The sequence below is a fragment of the Apodemus sylvaticus genome, chromosome 7 (assembly GCF_947179515.1).
Source record: "Apodemus sylvaticus chromosome 7, mApoSyl1.1, whole genome shotgun sequence".
Lineage (NCBI taxonomy): Eukaryota > Metazoa > Chordata > Mammalia > Rodentia > Muridae > Apodemus > Apodemus sylvaticus.
Window position 1 is genome coordinate 776,322 of NC_067478.1, and position 20,765 is coordinate 797,086.

The 20,765-nt window shown below is 45.5% G+C and overlaps 1 protein-coding gene across 3 annotated transcripts in view; it reads right to left on the reverse strand.

Moving 5' to 3' along the window:
- The window catches only part of Lars2 (leucyl-tRNA synthetase 2, mitochondrial), a 94,142-nt gene that overhangs the window by 8,073 nt on the left and 65,304 nt on the right, over positions 1-20,765 (reverse strand). For 2 of the 3 annotated variants that reach the window (XM_052186871.1, XM_052186872.1), the window contains exons 12-18: positions 17,909-18,192; positions 16,191-16,289; positions 12,396-12,533; positions 3,509-3,609; positions 2,943-3,125; positions 1,494-1,663; positions 108-185 (exon numbers count right to left, since the gene is read on the reverse strand). In XM_052186871.1, coding sequence (XP_052042831.1) covers positions 108-185; positions 1,494-1,663; positions 2,943-3,125; positions 3,509-3,609; positions 12,396-12,533; positions 16,191-16,289; positions 17,909-18,192 — 1,053 coding nt within the window. The remainder of the gene's footprint in view (positions 1-107; positions 186-1,493; positions 1,664-2,942; positions 3,126-3,508; positions 3,610-12,395; positions 12,534-16,190; positions 16,290-17,908; positions 18,193-20,765) is intronic. The other variant, XM_052186873.1, reaches the window with a different exon arrangement.

The following is a 20,765-nucleotide window of genomic DNA, read 5'->3' on the forward strand; positions in this document are numbered from 1 at the left end:
ACAACCTTTAAAACCTTGAAGTGGAATGATAGGGATATAACCATGGAAGGAATGTTCCCAACACTTCACCCTCTCTCTGCAGCTACTGATGAGACCCAGCCACTTACCGAGAGGGCACTGCTGAGCCCCATCAGCTGAGAAACTACAGAATTCAGGGCAAAGTCCTCTGTGAAATGGGTGGTCACCTGTTGATAAAAATTGATTCTTTTTAACTGACTTTCTTCAAAATTCCTTTCCAGAAAAAAGAGTGATAATAAACAAACAGAACAAAGCCCAGACAACAAAGCTAACTGAAAATAACAACAAAAAAAAATGCTGACAAATATATTTACTGCTTTGAATAATGACCGCATTCTATGGCACAAAGACTTTTAAATTCAGTCAGTGCTGTTCCCACTACTTAGGACTGCCTCTCTTTCCACATCATTCATGTCTGCTGTTTCCCAGAACAGATGCTTAAGAAGACACTGCTAGTTGCTGGAGCAGGAGCAGCACAAAGACTTAAGAGGCAGGAGATGCAGATCAGGGAATGCTCTCCATAGTCTGAGTGAGGCCTAGGGCTCACTCCCCACCATTACATCTTTAAGATGTCAGGAGTTCCCAGCTGTGGAAACAACATCAGTTATCCAGTAGGAGAGCAACAGCTTGGTAGCACTCAGACCCCCAGAATCACCTTGGCAACTCCCTTGACACGAAGGATGGAAATAAAGATGAAGAAATGGCATTAGGTGAGCAGCTAGGCCCAGAGCCACTCACTCAGGTCACAAAAACAAAAACAAAAAAACAAACAATAGCTACCCCCTGCTGTGCCACCACTGTCACCTGAGCTACAGGTAAGAAGGGGCCTTGGCCTTCACACACTTGAATCAGTCCGGCTTTCCCTCAGGACCAGGCACATTCTTAAAGCGTGTTCTGCTGCCAACCTACACCCAGCCCGAGTTAGCAAGTGGAAAACGACTCGGCCTCAGAAGAACTCGGTTATCAGAAACCCATTAATAATAACCTTAGATTTGTAGAAATTAACCTAAAACAAGACCCCTGGGCACTCTGTATCAAAGTAACCAAGTGCGCACAGAAGAGCTCAGGTCAGTGCTCAGCCCCTCATTAGCTGTAGTACTTTAAGCAAGACACCTGACCTGTCTGGCTCTCAACCTCATCTATAAAATGAAGAGGTATTTTATGGCAATCTGTTACTTTCAACTGTGCATCCCTGTTAATACAATGTGCTCATCAGAGATACTAGATTGGATCAACCTACAGGTCAAGTCTGGAGAATAGGTGGCTTCCTGAGGTCTAGGTGGAAGAAGGTGACAGGTAGGAGGGACAGCCATTATTTGAGAACAAACAACCAAAGTACTGAAGGCAATTAAGGCGACAGGGCCACCTCACAAGGAAGACTCACGTGGCCCTTGAGCATGAAGGCTTCACAGACCACTGAGCAAAGGCTCTTGCAGAGTGAGTAGTGACACACTGCCCACTCCATGAACTCTGACCTGAGTTATGACTGCATTTTTGTACTCCCAGAGGCTTCGGGCCTTGGTTTTCTCCTTGCTGTTCAGCAGCTGAGGCTGGGGGTCTGTTCCAGAAGTCCTTGCCTCAATGAATCTGGTTGTCAGGGACCACAACCGCTGTTGCCATCTTAGCACGCCAGGAAGTGCGTCAGCTGCATTTTGTGGCAATCAGGAAGACAAAGACAGAGAGCTGGTAAGAAGGGAATGAGGAGGCCCCATGATCCTCCCAGAGTCGGCCACCACTCTTCTCCGGATCCCTGATGTCCTGAGCAGTGGCAGCAGGGCTGCTCAGCAGTTGCTGCCTGCCTGGGATGGGCATCACCCACATTGCCTTCTGGGTCAGCAAACTTGCTGTGACAGATATGTCTTGGGGCCAACAGAACACTTAAGATAGTTGTCACTACTAGTGAAGCTGGGACCTCATGAGGAAAAGTGACAGTGGCAGTGGCTGCACAGCATGCTGGGGAACAGCCCTGTAGCATAATTTGAGGTCAGCTAACAACTCCTCACCTTGCCAGGTGTGTGTGTTATGTAGTCTAAACATGCTCACCAAATCTAACCACTGTTCTGACAGGGCACCTGGTGGTTCTGGGTCATACAGCTGACCAAATAAGTATGGATGTAGATAGATGCCTGAACCCTGTGGCTACTGGGTTGGGTATTCTCAGGAGTGGGACACAGCAGGAACAGCTGGAGGCTTGTGAAAAGCAGATGTGGAGACTTGCCCATGTAGAAACGAGAAAGCTGAGCTAGCGCCTACCCTGTTCTGCATGTCCTGCCTCTGTTACTTAATGGTAGTTTGCAGTTTCATCTGCCATGACTGTCCAGGTCCACTGCCAGTACTCGAATGAAACAGGCTCCTCCCACAGTCACTGGCTTTCACTCCCCAAATCCACATCCAGGCAGATCATTAGGGCAAAACCAAAGCTTTGGAGAAACAAATCTCATGAGGGAATTCAAGTAGCAGGGAGTGGCTGAGAAGCTGCATGTGGTCCCAGTATCCAGGCACCATCTTGGTGAAGGAGGAAGACTGTTCTAGAAAAACTTTTCAAGGAGTGTTAAAGATGCCTGGCCTCTCTGTGCTTACTTAGTAGGCCTAAGTAAGCACAGAGGGTGGGTCTTTAAGGAAACAGTTATCCAGAGACCTCACCTTATAATCAGCATGGAGCTTGCAATGGTGTGGATTTCTGGGCCCACCACCACTAAGTGTAGGGCGAGGACTGGGAATGCGCACAGGCAGTGGGAACCCCCTCACCCCCACCACAGGGACCCAAAGACCCTGAACAATGGAGAGCTAGTGCCTTGGAGAGGGACAGAAGCCTGGACAAGATGACTTCTAGAATTCTCCATTACTGTTTCCAGCAAGAAACACTTCCTTCCCCAGTTCCTTCAGAGCCCAGGGCAGCCTGTACAGGAGGCAGGCAGACTCACTCTTTACGTCCCACAAGATGTCCTTCTCAGGAGGGGCTGCAAAGAGGATGTAGAGCCGGATGGTGTCGATCCCATACTGGGCCACGATCTCCTCAGGGTCCACCCCATTGTGTTTGGACTTGCTCATCTTCTCCCATGTCACCTCTAACTTCTCTTTTGTTTTTGCACAAACAGGAGCAGGACCTAGATTCCAAAAGAGTATTCAGGAACAAGACATGATTCTGATTGGGTCTTGATGGAGAAGAAATTCCCTATTTTGAACTTTACTTCATGGCCTGGGGGGAAAGATCCTGGAAGACTCCATGCTCTGAGTCTGAGGCTCTCTCCAGCAATGGGCTGTCAGCTGAAACTGGACAAGGCAGAGATGTCCAAGCAAACACCATGTCACACAGGATGGGGCTGGGTATGAGGGTATAATGGGTCCCAGGAACAGTCAGCAGAGGCCTGATCAGGATCTATCTCAGACTTACACCCAGCTGGGGTCCAATAGCAGACACTGGCTTCTTAAGAGCTTCTGTACCTGGCCTTGGTTCTTACCTGCCCCAGCCAGACTGGGCCCTCCTTACCTGTGAAATCTATATCTTCCCTCTTCAGACACTGTCCAGAGGGAAGGCGGAATGTCTGTCCCTTAATGAGGCCTTGGGCCAGTAGTTTATGGAAAGGTTCCCTGAGAAAAGATAATAGGGTAAAAAAAAAAAAAAAAAAAAAAAGAGGGGTGGGTGGAACAGCCAGGACTCAAGGTACCCAGAAATCATTACTACGGAATAGAATAGGCTCCTAGGACATGGCAGTAACACCAAGTCAGAGCAGCAGCCAGGTTTAAGTACAGGTCCACTCTGCACTGAGCTGACGTGGAAAGAGTACAGGCCTCAGATCTGGAAGGCCTGGATCTCACCTACTTCTACCTGAGCCACAAAAGCCGCTTGCTTACTCTGTGAGTCCAGTTTGCCAACCTATAACATGAGAGCAAGAAAAACTTGCCAAGGTGTGGATGGGAAGATGGGATCAAATGACTGCTTGAAAACAGAGCCAGTGTCAGCTGCCCATCAGGCGTAGCGTGTAAGGGTTAGTACAAAGGCTGTCTTTGTGAAGGGAGCTTACCATTTCCCTTAAAACAGTACCTGCTAAGACTGTCTTAAAGTTCTAAATCTGGTAAGTTGGACAGGAATGAGTCAGTTCTGTTAAAATTGAAGTATTATCTACCTGTCCTTCCTGGCCTATTATACTCTAAGGAGGCAGCTACCAACAGCTGGTGTGTGTTTGTTACTTATCTATTACCATGTGTGGTGGTTTGATTAGGTTTGGCCCCCATAGACTCATGTGTTTAAATACTTGGCCCATAGGGACTGGCACTATTAGGAGGTGTGGCCTTGTTGGAGTAGGTGTGGTCTTAGAAAAAGGATAACACTGTGGGGGTGGGGTTTGAGGTCTTGTATTTGCTCAAGCTGCACCCAGTGTAGAATTCCAGTCCCTCTTTGCTGCCTTCAGGCCAAGAAGTAGAACTTTCAGCTCCTCCAGCACCATGTCTGCCTGCATACTGCTATACTTCCTGTCATGCTGACAATGGACTGAACTTCTGAACCTGTAAGCCAGCCCCAATTAAATGCTTCATGTATAAGAGTCATCTTGGTCAGGGTGTCTTCACAGCAATAAAACCCTAAGATACCATGACAAAAGAACATGACCAAGGCAACTTATAAACAAAAGCATTTAATTTGGGCTCATGACTATAGAGGGTTAGAGTTCATGGCCGTCACCATGGGGACCCACAGTAGCAGGCAAGGCAAGAACAGTGGGTCCTCCAGGAGAGCAGCCAGTGGTCATAACTGCTGAGCCATCTGTTGTTCCATCCTGTTCCCCCATAAATCTCCCCCAACCCTTCTGACAGTGTCAAGCTCTGCAGCCATGGCTGGACTTGAACTCTCTATGTAGATTAAACATGGAGATCTGCCGACCTCTGTGTCCCCTGGGTGCTGTGATTAAAGGCATGCACCAATACAGTCATTACAATGGTTTATTCTTAAGAAACACTCAAATTATTTACCCTATTTTATTTTATAAGAATCTGCCTGATTATTGATGTATTTCATCAAGTAATTCCAGACACCATCCTATGTAAGTATTTCATGTTGCTTTGGAGAACCAGAGATTCGTTCATTTATATTTATACTGCCATAGCAGACCTTCCTGCATCCCAGCTCCGGGGTGCAAGGTCATGGACATGGGTTGGGGGGTAGGGGTGGGCAGGTATTGGGGAGCTCCTACTCAGGGAATCAGAAATACAGAAACCTCAACAGGTCCAGCAAGCTATAGACCAGGTTAGTCTTGCAGGTTAATCCCATAGGACCCTTACTTCATGTTGAATGTCATCTGATTTAGGTGAGTAGTTTTTGCCTAAGTGGTCCCTGTCCAATAGCTATGGGTAGGTAGTAATAAGGAGGAAGACATTTTCTTTTTTTCTTTCTTTTTCTTTCTTTTTCTTTTTTCTTTTCTTTTCTTTTCTTTTTTTTTTTTTTTTTTTTTGTTGTTGTTGTTTTTTCGAGACAGGGTTTCTCTGTATAGCCCTGGCTGTCCTGGAACTCACTCTGTAGACCAGGCTAGCCTTGAACTCAGAATTTCCCCTGCCTCTGCCTCCCAAGTGCTGGGGTTAAAGGCATGAGCCACCACCGCCCAGAGATATTTTCTAGTAGATTCGAGGGAGCAGATGAGGCAGACAAGAGAGTGAGAGAGATGAGGGCCAGAAACAAATATTGCTGATTTTTGTGTGTGTCAGTCCCATACTGCACCATAATTTCCTCAGAGTCCAGGTGCTAAATGCATGTTCTGCCTGAGATGCAACCCACCATCCTGTTCTAGGGTCTTTTAATGAATATGTATGTATTTGTATATGTGCATGCACGGGACACAAGCATAGGAGTAAATGGAAGCAGTGGAGAGGGGCCAGAGAGATGGCTCAGTGGTTAAGAGCAGCAGCTGCTTTCCAGAGGTTCTGAGTTCAATTCCCAGCACCCACGTGGCAGCTCCTAACCATCTATAATGGGATCTGATGCTGTCTTCTGGTGTACAGATATGTATGCTGACAAAGCCCTAAAACAAGTAAATAAAGTAAAATAATTAAATAAATCTTTAAGAAAAAGGAAGCAATGGTGAGAGATGGGGCACATTTACAAAGGTGGAAAAAAATCAAGTACAGTTAACATTCAAAAAGAAGTGCTGAGTATCATGTGTGCGAAGTCCCACTCAGTACATAAACACATTAGTTGATGTTATAGGACCAAATGAGCGCACTACTGTGTGAAGACAGAAGAGATTCCTCTATGTGTGCACAGAAGTGCCACCCACCGGCATAGCCACTCTGGTGCCGATATGGAAAAGAAGACCAGCAAATGAGGTGGGCTCTCCAAGGCAGGACCACTGAGCCTCACATGAAGCTGCCTCCAGCGAACTCTGCGGGCTGATCTGCACATACCCAGCTGCTTGTGTTTATCGTGTGTTTATTCAGTGCTCTCACACTGTCTCAGCATCTCCTCTCTCACACTGGGCACTGGTTGGAGTCACACTTGAGAGGGGCTCAGGGAAGTGCAAGTGTGGCTCTGTGTACAATGCACACTTACCACACACAAGGCCCCGCCTGGGTTTATACTCAGCACCAAAAACATGTCTAGAGCAAGTTAGATCAGCAGCACTGAGACTCAGTTCCTGGGCATACAGCTGCCTACCTTACACCCCAGCTACTCAGAAGGCTGAGGCAGGATGATCCCGAGTTTGAGGCCAGCCTGGGCTACATATGACCTTTTCTGAAAGGAAAAAGAAAAAAAAAAAAAAAGACTTTTAAGTTAGGGAGTTGGGCTCCTGTTACTTACTATCATTGGGGTTTTGTTTTTTATACAATCAAGTGACCCACCACTGCCACCTTCTGGGGATGTGTAGAATTGCAACTTGCCAGTCAGACCCTGACCCTGGCTATTTCTATCTACCTAAAACAACTGTACTCTCTGGCTTTTAAATCTCTCTCTGTCTCTCTCTCTGTCCCTCTCTCCATCTCTCTCTCTCCCTCTCCTTCTCCCTCTCCCTCCCTACCTCTTCCTCTGTCTGTCCCCATTCTTTCTCTCCCTTTCTTCTTCCCTATCCCTCTCCCCCTCCTCCTCTTCCTCTTTTCCTCCCCCTCCTCCTCTCCCTCTTTTCCTCTCTCTCCCTTCTCTCCCTCTCACTGTCTCTACATTCCCCTCCTCTTTCCCTATGTTTAAAGGAAATTGTCAATTAGCACTCACACTGAAAAGTTCGCTAGTTCTGAGGTAGGTACAACTTGGTGAATCTCCATGACACAGACACCTGTGCAAGCAGCACCCACTGTGGCCCTCCCCCACACCTCCAGGCACTCTGTCTCCACTGCTACCTGACTGGTTTGACTACTACCAGAAACATTTACTTTTTTATTTCAAAATTACTTCAAAGAGTTTCTGACTGAGGACCCCCGGGCGTCTACACTGGCCCTTTGCCCATAATTGGCAGGTGTCCTGTAGAACAGCATTGTACCAGGACCAAGAAGACTCTGATAATGAATGTGTCTCAATTTCTGAAATTTATGCTACTAGATCTCTGAAGTCCATCTAGACTCCAGCTTCTCCCAGTTATAGCCCAGCAGGCACTGTCTCAGACAGATGATTTAGCATAGGGATGATAAAACGTGGCATGGGAAATGGGGTGGGAGCTGGAGTCATGGCTCAGTAACTAAAAGCACTGACTGTCCCAGTGATTCCCAGCACCTATAAGGCATCTCACTGTCTTTAACTCCAGCTCCAGGGATCGAATGCCCTCTTCTGGTCTCTGGGGCACCATACATGTGTGGCGAACAGACATGCACACAGGCAAAACACCCTTAAAATGAAACGCTTTTAAAATGGCATGAGTTTCAGTGGTCTGGCTGTGGTTCCCCAGGCTCCCCTGAGCCTCAGCAGTACTTCATTTCTGCAGACTTCTCTGAGTCAGTGTGACTCTCCTGTAAAGGCAGATATGGTCTGCTGAGAAGGAGAGACTCCTGCATCCCAGCAGTGTCTTTCAAGAGCAGGAGGGGGTGGGGAGGTACCATGTTGGGCCTCTCTACCTAGAAGGCCCAGGTTCTCCTGACCCCTTCAATTGCACCCCTGGAGGCAGAATGTTTTCATCAACACTGAAGCATAACCTATGTACGCAGGAGACGATGCTGGAATCTTCACCATTTCTAGGTTAGTCCACACTCCTCCTTTGTCCTACCTTTAAAGGACCGAAAAAGGGAAGAGAGGAAGCAAGCTCAGGAAATTCTAAGCATAGCTTGACAGGTTACTTTTGGTGTCATTTCCATGAATACCGAAGCCCTGGACAGACAGCTGCCGACTGCTCTGATGGCACCAGTGGCTACTGATATAGGACCAGAAAGAAACCAAGTAGAGGCCTGCCCTTACCCAAAATTACCAGGAGCCTCCCTGGGTCTCCTTTTTGCAGACTACATTCTGTAAATGGCTACTTTTTAAAATTATTATGTAATCACTGCAAAAGTCTGGCTGGATGTGGTGGTGTACACCATAAATAATCCCATGGCTGGCTGTGGTGGCACATACCTATAAATAATTCCATGGTTAGGTGTGGTGGTGCACACTATAAATAATCCCACGGCTGGGTGCGACGGTGTACACTATAAATAATCCCATGGCTGGCTGTGGTGGTGCATACTATAAATAATTCCAACACTGAGGGAGGAAGAACAAGAGTTCTAGGCTGGCCTGGGCCAGATGGTGAGTGTAGAAAAAAAGAAAACACAGAAAATTTCCACGAGACCATGACAGTAACAGGACTCAATCCATAACCAGCAAATCTGTTTTCACAGATACAAAATGCAAAATGGACTGAGTAGCAGGACCTGAACCACAAGTGCTTTTCCTAATTATCTGATGGGCCCAGTGATATCGATATGTTCAGCGTTCTGATGCAGATCTGTTGTTCTCACACATCAAGGTCTCTGGGGTAAGAAACGGAAGGCCAGTTTCAGCACTCAGTTACACCCAGCATGTTTTTCATACAGTAGAGCTCTAACCAGAACTGGCAGAGTGGGTAAGAGGTTTAGACTAAGACAGGGCCAATCCAAGTAGTGGGATTCCAGGCATGTACAAGTCACACATTGTTATCTATCAAAAAAATTTAAAATAGGGACAGGCATGATGCCTAGGTGCCTAAAGACGCTTGAAGAGCACAGTTCAATCCCTGGGACCTGCCTGGTGGAAAGAGAGAACCAACACCAGCAAGTTGTCTTCTGAACCCCATAGAACACTGACAATCATAGGCCTACCCGCATGTGCACATACATAAACTAACAAATAAATGTAATAAATAAGTGTAATACAAAGCATTTAAAATAGATTCTCACTATGCAGAGTAGCATAGAGCCATCTCTGGATGGCCTAGAACTCAAGAGATTCGCCTGCTTTGTAATATATATATATATATATATTACATATAGCTGTTGACCCAAGATTTCAGTGTTAGGATTGACTCTTAAGATATATTCCCCTATCTTGCTAAGAAATATAGCATCACTCTTTCAAAAAATAATATATTAGAAAAAGAAGTAAATGCGAAATAAAAAAATGGAAAATATGTATGTTCCTGATGGAGAAAACCATCAAAATTTCCACTAAGTCAAAAAATGAAAAGACACAGGTAGCATATGTAACATTCACAAATGAGTGGTCAGGCTGGGCACAGTCACACACCCATAACCCCAGGACTTAGGAGATGGAGACAAAAGGATCAGTTCAAGGTCATCATCAAGACATATTCATAAGAAGAGGATAAGCAAAATATTATTTTGTTCTGGAATATGAAAAGAAATAAAAGCCTAGCTAACAGATGGAAGGTTAGAAACCGGAAAGGAGATGTGCACTTCCTGTACAACTAGTATTTAAGAATTTAACAGGATGACCTGGGATCATTCTAACAGCATACACACAGGAGACTGTAATTTATTGTCCTAACAGAAAAATAACTAAAAAGGTTAAACATAGTATAAAACTCTTAAAAATGTGTCATTGATCTGGCAAAACCAAAGAAGAATAAAGAAACAGCAAAAGCCCAAACCCTCAGAAAGTACAGTCTGTTTAACAAGTTCTTCTCTAAGTAATCTAGGGGACTCCTGAGCAGAGAAGGGATCACAAAGACCAGATAGGAGAGCTGGAGACCAAACCCTTCCAGCACAGCGGGAGCCACTGAGGAAGCTGATCACACTGGTTAGCACAGAAAAGCCATTAAACCATGGCAAAATAAGAAACTTTCCTGAGAATCTACAAACAAAAGCTGATCCTGCTTCAGTTCTGGGACCGGCTCCGTGCTACTCATATGGTCATACAACCTCAGGACGAGAATCTGGGGTGCTTGTGCATTGGCGTTCTCTCCAGCCACAGAGGGAAGCTAACAAACGGCCTGCAAAGGTGCCAGGAGATTCCATAAACAAGCAACCATGACACACAACCTTGGCTGAAAACCACTGTCCCCCAAAAAACAATGGGCCATGGTTAAGAGCAGTAAAACCAGTAACAAGTTAGATCACACTGAGCTGAGACACGGGGTTAGCTGTCATACACAAATAAGTTGTATTCAATAAACTTTGGGAAATAGATAGATCTGAAATACATTTATACTCAAAAGAAAGCCAGGGGTGCTAAAGAGATGGCTTGGTACTTAAGAGAGCTTACTGCTCTGCCAGAGGACCTGGACTTGGCTACCAGCACCCACGAGGCAGTTCACAACTTAATGTACCTCATTCCAGAGGATCTGAAACTGTGTTGGACTCCTGCACAGATGTGATGCAAATATACTCACAAAGGCACAAACACACACATACACACACACACAGAAACACACACAGACACATACTCACACAGACACACACACACAGACCCATACAGATACACACAAACATACCCACAGACACATACATACAATCACACAGATCACACAGATACAGACACACACACACACACACACACACACACACACACACACACAGAACATGGAAACTTAAATGAACTAACTGTATAGACCAGGCTGGCCTCAGCACACAGAGATATACCTGCTCCTGCTTCCGGTGTGTTGGGTTTATAGGCATGGACCATAATACCCGGCCCACAGCAACAAGGAAACCAGCCGTGGCGGAGGGGAAGTGCTAGCTCAGTGCCCTGTCTTAAGGACAAGTCTATGGATGATGTGGGCTGAGAACAGAGCTCATCATAGTTCAAGTGTTTAGAGCATCTGAGGCTCGGAGTCTAACACTCAGTATGACAGGAAATATCAGATGCCCAGGAAGTGGGGCCCATGCCTTTAATCCCAGCACTTGGGAAACAGAGGCAGACCGATGTCTGTGAGTTCAGCACCAACCTGGTCTACAGAATGAGTTCCAGGACAGCCAGGACAGTTAGTTACACAGAGAAACCCCAACTTAACAAACAAACCAAAAAAATAAAAAGATGTTTGAAAATATGCTGCTGAAATAAATTTACTTTTAGAGGAAAGAACAAATGCATTGTCCATCAATAAAGAAAACAAGAAGACATACTGAAGGATACATTTCAGACAAAAGGATCAGTTGAGATGTTAAGATTAGACATGAGAAGAGGGATGAGGAAGGGCAGAGGCCAAAGTGGTTCCAGGGCAAAACCAAAGAAACAGCCCAGTGTGTGCTCTGGAATTTGACAGAATGAGTCTAAAACTGACAAAGAAAACAAGGGTGTGATCAGAGAAAGATTCTCTGGAAGAAAAAGGACAAAGAAGAGGAGGACACCAAGACTTCCCTCAAAGGACAACCAAGATTTGTATATTACAGTAACAAAGGCTGTAAATAACAAACCAGCACAACAGAGAGCAAGTGTAAGAAGAGATCGCACTAGCAGGCCCTAGTGGACATAATACTTTAATTCATGGTGAGGACCCCACACAACAGTGGGGGGAGAGAGGGCTGAGCTGTTCAGTGATGGAGCAAAGGCTTGAGAAGCAATAGCCATGGAGGGAAGGTTAATTTGTGTGTGTGTGTGTGTGTGTGTGTGTGTGTGTGTGTGGTGTATCACAGTGTGTCAGAGTGACATATTAGAGAAGGATTCTGCCAAGCTTACAGGTACAGTTTACCCAGAGTGACAAGTGTGGGAGATACTTCAGGAGCCACATAACATCACAACGCTCCTCTTTCCTCCACAAGTAAAATTCTCAAATTACTTAACAGACAGATGCACTGAAAGCTGGATTCCACACCAAATGATTAAGAGGCTTGTGTAAATGGACCTCAAATTGTAAAGACCTGCAATGGCCTCTAAAGCATATATGAAAAACAGATTTTTTTTGTATACACATATGATCTTGATTCCCAACCGATACTGTTTCCAGTCACTGCTTGTGAACAGAACTGTTTTGCAAAATATTACGAAAGCTCACCTGTGCTTCACCATCTTTTGACCATGGCAAAAATGACTAAAGAATCGGGCATAGAACAGGTGCATGACAGCGTGCTCCTTTCCTCCGATGTACAGATCCACGGGCATCCAGAAGTCTGCCAGTGCAGAGCTGAAGGGACTGTGAGAAAGGTAAGTGGGCATTCTGATGCCTTCTTTGCCACAACTGTATTAATTAGACCTACTTCATCCCTTGAAAATAAGTAATGTCAGAAAAAATGACTTTCTTTTAATAAAAGAAAACTGTCTACAATAAGTGAGAAAAGAAGCAGAGTTGACTGGACCACGAGCCATCCTCTGACCTCTGTGCACAGTTCACGGCACATGTGCATACATGCACACTCAACAAATGTAATAAAAATGTAATTTTTGGCCAGGCAGTGGTGGCGCACACCTATAATCCTAGCACTTGGGAGGCAGAGGCAGGTGGATTTCTGAGTTCGAGGCCAGCCTGGTCTACAGAGTGAGTTCCAGGACAGCCAGGGCTATACAGAAAAACCCTGTCTCGAAAAAAACCAAATCAAAAAATGTAATTTTTGAGCCAGATGGTGTTGGTGCACAACTTTAATCCCAGCACTTGGGAGGTAGAGCAGGCGGATCTCTGAGTTAAAGATCAATCTGGTTTACAGAACAAATTCCATGACAGCCAGGGCTGCACAGAAAAACCTTGCTGTCTCTAAATAAAATTAAATAAATAAATAAATAAATAAATAAATAAATAAATAAATAAATAAATAAATAAATAAATAAATTTGAATAAGACAAGAACAAGAGGAAAGGACACCAGTAACAAAGCATCTCTATAGGATGCTTATTTGAATGGCTAGCTTTAATTTTTAGTATGATTAGACAATTGAGACTTTTTTTAATTTTCACCAATAGAGGGCAATAGTAGCATTTATAATAGAAACTAGCATGATAGTAAATGTTCATTTTAAAACAGAAATCAATCTTATTTTTAAAGTGCTTTGAAATAGCCAACAAGATTCCAAATATGGCTTACTGAAGGAGTGAAATTTATCTAGGTATCTAGGGCCTGTCATAAAACATCCCAGTAACTCCCTCACTAGATGCTTTGTGACCAACATGGATGCCAAAGGTCCGAATTCCTCCTACTCCTGTCCTCTAATGACGGAGGGAAAGGACTCTCTGGTCGGCTATTTGTTGTCTGCTGCCTTGGGAAAGAGCCACTGTGGCTGGGAAGAGGCCTCCCTGTTCCCAAGGCAACCCTCCGTTCGAAGCTAACTGAGGAATTTTTGCTTTGGAGGATCTGTGCTCCCTGGCTTTAAAATTTCAGCTTTTTCCCCATTCGCACAAAGTATTTTCCTGCAGCATGCTCTTGGCCGACTAGTTCTGAAACAGAAATACAAACTGCTGGTGGCAGGTCAGGAAGCCTGGCCAAGCAGTGTACTTCTTAGCATAGGTCTCTCTGCAGTTACAACTGTGCTAGCACTCTCAGAATCAAAAATTAAAACAAAGCAAAACAAGTCAGCCAAATCAATCAACCAAATGAGCAAATACATTTCCGACTACCTTTTCCTTTTCTTTATGAAAAAAAAAAAAGGTTTCTTAAAGGAATTCAATTGCTGCCGGGCATGGTAGCATAGACCTTTAACCCCCAAACTTGGAAAGCTCAGAAAAGCTGATCTGTGTGAGTTCAGCACCAGCCTGGTCTATACAGCGAATTTGAGAACAACTACGATTACACAGTGAGGCTCTGTCTCAAATTAAAAAAAAAAAAAATGTAAGTAAGTAAATCAATGAATTCAACTGCTTGCTCTGGTCAACAGTAAAGCCAAAGCTGAGGGTTAGGTATTTAGCTCACATACAAGTTTGGGATAAATGACGTTAATTATTCAACTTATGTTCACCCTAGGACACCACTCTGGAAGACTCCAGACAATGCCAGATCTGGGGGCAGCATGTCAGGTGATGTGTGAAGCTGTGCTGTGCTGTTCACAGAGGGGCTCTGCGGGGCTCAGGACAGCTGGGACGTGGCCTGAGAAGGGAACCCTCCCTCACACTCCTCCATGGCTCACTGGGAGCTGCCCTGGGTGTCCCAGTCCCCTTGCATCTTTCCACTTGCTCAGGATCTGACATGAACACAAACTATGGAGCCATGACTCTGCTGCTCAGAATGTGGCTTGAGCATCTGTCTGACCAGAAATATGCCACCGTGCTGCTAATACAGGGTAGGAGAGGGCTTCCTTTGCTTGTTTTCGACAGATGATACAGTTGTGTACATCAAGGTCCTTTGAGCTTACAAATTCCTGCCTCAGTCTCCAGTGCTGGAGCTACAGGTGTGCACCGCTGCCATGCCCAGAATGGAAGTCCCTCACATGTGGATCATATAGCTCAGGGTATGTCTGCCATGCTCAGGAGCAACCTGCTAAGGTCCGAAAGCAGAGTGTGTTTCCCTGGTGCTGGAATGGTTTTCCTTAGCTCCTATTCTAGCTTTGCTTGGTTACCTACTGCTCTCTTTTCTGTTTCTTTCTGCCTTGTCCACGAAACAGACAGAAAAGTAAAACAGCACTTGAAAACTTATCATGAAAAACCAGTGGTCTTAGCCTCAATTCTCCCTGCACCCCAGGCCTGAACCTTAGCTACCGTTGCTTTTATAAAGTCAGGGTCTCACTTTGTAGCCCCCAGATGCTTGGAACTCAACATTTAAAGAGACGGACCTTGAATTCACAGTTTCCTGAGTGCGGGGGATTAAAGACATTACCACACCTGGTTACCTACTCACTTTTAATTCTATTCCTCTCAATCCTTCTTCTTCTCTCTCTCCCTTCCCCCACCCCTCTTTGGCATGGGGTCTTGTGTAGCTCAGGCTGGCCTGATCTCTTGATTTTCCAGTTCGCGCTCCACAATTCTGGGATTATTCACATGTACCACACCCCTGGCTTCCACTCTTACGTCAATATTTAAAACTGGTTATCCTTGTTACTGATTTGCACTTTAGGAGACTTATTGACTATGTGCGGTACGAGTCTAAGCTTCTTAGCTCTCTACAACACTGTCCTGTCTCTCTTCAGTCCTTGTCAGGCGCCCCTACTGTCCCTGCCGTTCCACAGTGCAGAGTGGTCACATCTTTTAGCTATTTTTTTTGTTTCGTTTTGTTTTTTGGTATTTTTCGAGACAGGGTTTCTCTGTGTAGCCCTGGCTGTCCTGGAACTTACTTTGTAGACCAGGCTGGCCTCAAACTCAGAAATCCGCCTGCCTCTGCCTCCCAAGTGCTGGGATTAAAGGCATGCACCACCACCGCCCAGTTTAGCTGTTTTTTTTTTCTATTTGTATTATAGATGGGATTTACTGGGCTGAGTAATCTAAATTAATAATTAATATACTCTCATTAAAAGAGCCTCTTCTCTGGTTCTCTGAGCTTCCCCAAGCTGAGAGCCTGGCATGAGGCTCACAGCTGACCAACAATAGCCACCACCGTGTCTAGGGGCTACTCTGGCCCAGCCCCTGGTCTCCGTCTACTTCCAGGAGAAGAAAAGGAGGGCACAGTACAAAGGCGCATCTGCCACCTTGGGTTCTGCATGGACACATGCACTGGCATTCTTCCCACAGCCTTGCTGAGGCGTCAGAAGTTTTGCTATGGCCCAGGCTCCTCCTCCTCCTTTCTCTGGGTGCCAGTTAACACAGACACGCGAGATAGGTGCTCTCTCTGCCCACTCAGCCATGTTCCCAGCAGCCTCCTTGCATATTTAACTCCACCTTGGTTTTACTTCATGGAGGATGCAGAGTGTGCCCTGTTACACAGTAGGGACATTACCTGCGAGTATTGTGAGGGTCAGTGTATCTGAGGTAGTACCATGCAGAATCCACAAAGGTGTCCATAGTATCTGTCTCTCTCTTGGCTGACCCCTTGCACCTTGCACAGAAAAGAAGTTCATTAATTTGCTTTTTTTTCTAGGTTTTAGTGCTGCTTCCTACTAGCTGTACTTGTAAGATGTTGGGCCTCCCAATATTTCACTTTGAGCAAGTTTGAGTGAGTTTCCATTCACTAAGCACTTAAGAGCTGCAGTCTGTTTTCAATTTACAAAGGAAAAGAAGGGTTGTGTGTTACATCCCATATTTGTTAAGCAGTCCACACTGGCTCCATGAATATTACAGAAGGAATCAGCTCTCCCACCCCAGCTCAGGTCAGACAACTACACCAGGCCTCATGCCTGCATTTTAGTCAGGTGGCCTGGGCATGGCGGGATTCCTCAGGGCAGGAGTTGTCAGAGAAGCTCCTAGAAAATCCTGTGTGCCACCAGAGAGGGGTGCCAGTCTCCACAGGGATTCTCTAAAGGAAAGCCGGGTCTTTATCTGGATTGCATCTTACTTCTGATAATGACAGTATTTGGGGAGTAACCGGAAGATAAGGCACCTACATTCTTTTTCTTGCCCAACTTGGGGAACTCTGAGGAGAACAGAGAGGCCCACCACCCAGAAGCAATTACATCTGACTGACACTCATTAATGTCACCTTGGGCTTGACAGCAACTAGGTGTTACCACGGATACCAAGCCCTGGAAGGTTGGGAAGAGGTGCTGGGGCAGATGAAGGGCATGTGGTCACCAGATTGGGTTAGGCAGGAACAGTGCAATCTGTGGCAGCAGAATTGTGTCAAGGGTGTTACAGATGCTGTCTCATCAGGTTCCCAGAATACCAGGGAATTATGAGGCAGACTACACAAGCCCCACTGTTCAGGAGAGAGTGAGGTTTCACAGAGGTTCAGAAACAAGCCCAAGGCCTTAGAATGCAAAAGTAAATATATAAAGAATCCTCAGCTGGACCTGAGGCATCTGTCTATATGTCTGTGCTGTCCTGTTTGGTTGTATTGGCTTGGTGGCTCACAGTCCTAGATGTTTACCAAACTCAATCAGGGAGTGGTGAATTCAACTCTGAGGCCTGGGCTCTTACTGCCCTTCCCCCCCCCCCCAAATTCTGTGGTTCTGTGAAAAAGCCATATTCCCACGCAAGGCTGCAACATTGTGCTGAATGTGAAAACTCCTTCACAAAGGGAAAGAGAAAAGAACTAGCTTGATGCTAGTTAGCTACTAACAGCATCATGAAAACCATATTCGAGGCACTCTACTGATCTGCTAGAAAAACCCAATCTCACTGGGAGGGAGGAAAGAGGAGAGAAGGTTGGTGTGCTTCAGCAAGGTAAGAAATGGACACACTACTGTCTTTCCCATACTCCTTCGCTCTCACAGGCTCTGTACTGGCCAGCCATAGCAGGGAAGAAACACCTCACACTTCTAGGAAGCTCTGTGGAGTAGAAATGGCAGACAGTGTGGAATGATGAAAATCTATGTCTTCCCTCCACTGGATCAGTGTTTCAGGCCCCTCTACAGTGCCTCAGCCAGATTCTAGACTGTTTTCTCAAAGGTTCTGAGACACCTTTGATATTCCTTCTAGGCTAGTGAAGAAGGTAGCATTTAGCATCCAGTGAGGGGAGGATATCCAAGACACCTCAGGGTGCTGGCTGTGGCTGCTTACCTTGGACAGGAGCAGTTTACCCACTCTAAAGCAGAGGCCAGCGGGGAGCCTCCTCTGCCCGTTAAAGATGTGATGCTGGGCAAAGTCACAGGCAAGTCTTGCAGTGGCACAGGCACAGGACCACAGGCTGGGCAGTGGACGATGGGGATCGGCGTGCCCCAGTAACGCTGCCGTGAGATCAGCCAGTCCTTCAGCTTGTTACTTGTCACGTGTCCACCCACTCTCATCCCACGTGCTTTCTGAGTCAGGGCTACAAAGGCATCCTGCCGGGTCATACCTGTAAACTGGAAGTCAAAAGAGACAACGGTAAGAAAAACTCTGCCCCTGTTCAGCACACTGCTCCACCCCATCAATGCGTGATGCTCATACTGGTCTGGTTCTGTCCTGCCGCATCGGGACTCCCCTGAACCCAGGATGCATTTATTTTTATGGGTCCTTTCCTCCTCAAGGTAACACTAAAAATCACATTTTGCAACTGCACTGATAGAAAAATATGACTTTTTGCTCCTAAAAGTTTGAGGGGTTTTTGTTTGTTTACAATTTAAAAATCATTTATGTGTATGGGTGTTTTATCTTCATGTATTTCTCTGTACCATGCTGGGGTATACTGTGTGAAGATGTGTCTATGAATATTCAATTGTTAATTCTGTATTGGAAAAGAGCTAACAGCCCATCACTGGTCTCATATTTTGTAAATATTTGTTCCTTCCTCACCTGCCTGAGGCAATCTAGAATTGTATCTAATTGGCTTTAATAAAGAGTTGATGGCTGGAGGAAGGGTGGATGTGGGATAGGGAGCTCTTGGAGGGGTAACCGGGAAGTGGGATATCATTTGAGATATAAACAAATGGAATGATTAATAAGAAAAAAGAAAGGAGAGAGTTGATGGCCAGTAGCTGGGCAGGAAGTGAAAGGTGGAACTTCTGGGCACAGCTGGAACTCTGGGAGAAGAACTAGGAGGTGGAGAGACCCAACCAGCAGGGGAACGGGTGGCCCAGAGCAGAGCAGAGGGGTAGACCTGGCCACATGGTGGGACGTGGTGCCAGGACTCATTAGTTTAGAGCAGTCGGAAGATTGTCCAGCAAAAGGCCCAAGCTCTAAAATATTGATAAGCCCCTATGTCATTGTTTATATCACTGGTGGGTCTGAGGCAGCTTCACTGTAGCATTGCATTTGTGCCTGGTGCCTATGGAGGTCAGAAGAGGATGACAGATCTCCTGGAACCAGAATTATAGATGATTGTGAGATGCCTTGTAGGTGCTGGGTATAGAACCCTGATCTCCTGGAAGAACAGTATTCTCAAGTGCTGAGCTATTTCTCCATCTCTACTTTCAAATTTTAAAGATATTAAAATATTTCCAGGAGCTTTGAGAAACAATGTTGGCCATGGGCACTGTGCCCAGTGTGTGTGGTGGGCAGCTGACCCTGGTTGTGTGGCCCTCCCTTTCTGTTATGCCCTGTTAATACCTATCACTGTCTAACTACCAGATGATCACTAAGATGTCGAATTACCAGTGAAGAGCTGCACAGTACACACTTCCTCTTAGAGAGAAAATATCCAGAGGGGGAAAAATCGATGTTATATTTTAAGGCAAACACAGGGGAGGGTAGATCTGCCTCAGCTAAAGAAACAAACCATTCTTATATTTAAATATTCCCATTTCACAGACAACAGGGCAGAACACTGCTAGGCCAGAGGTGGAGTGTTCTCTTCACTGATGCTTTCCAGAGACAAAACTAATTAGATACAGTGAGCCATCGGGCTTGCTCAGATGTGCGCACCTGGGATCAGTCCTGTTGTATGTCAGGCCTCAGAGACACAAAGACAGATGTAATCTGTTCATGTCCTCAAGGAGCTCAGTCACAAGGCATGTCCTTAAAAGAGTCTTCAGACATGTTTAACAAAACAACCTTCTTACTAGTGATGTGAAGAGTCTTCTTAGAGTTTATTGTAAAGGGGTGGCTATGCTCTGGGACAGAAGTTCTCCAGTCTGTACTCCTGATATCATATAGTTACAATACAAAGCACTACATGCTCTCCTCAAAGTCTGTCTTCTCATGCACCACTGTCCTCTGATCCAGAAGCTCATGAAGGAAAACAGCCTTGTCCTACCCTTCTCCGCCCCCTCAGTGACATCATTTGGTTGAGTATTCAGCAAAGAGATAGGGGATGACTCAAGGCTACCTGAAGCTATCTGAAAGCAAATGCAGAGGATAAATAATGCTTTGAGTCCCATTCAGAGGAATAGGGGTCTCTCTGGGACATAGAGAGACAGCCTAGTTTTAGTCATGGATATCGCTTTCCTCACTTCCCAGTGCTAAAGTTCCCTTGTAGAGCCCTAGGGTTGGCTCTGTCCTATCCTCCAGTAGGCTGCACAAAGAGGGCCAAGAGATAAAAAGGCTTTAATATCTTAGAATAGTGTTTATATTTGGAGACACAAACACGAAGTCAGAGACTATTCTCTTGTAGATAGTAGGATATATATAGATGAGAGAGATAGAAAGATGATAGATAGATAAATAGATAATAGATAGATAGATAGATAGATAGATAGATAGATAGATAGATAGACCGACAGATAGACAGATGATAGAGACAGACAGACAGAGACAGATAGAAAGACAGAAAAGACAGGATATCCTTATAACCAAGTGGTCCCAAACCTGAAATACCTGGATCTTCAGGTATCCTAGAACCAGAACTAGGGGGGTGATCAGTAGGTCCTTCAGGATTCATGATTGGACTGATGAAGGATTGACATGCTGAACCAGCAGTTCCCTGATTAGGGCTTATGTTCAAATCTTCTGGGGAGCTGTAACTCCTGATGTCCCCACTCATGTCTTCACTATCATCCAT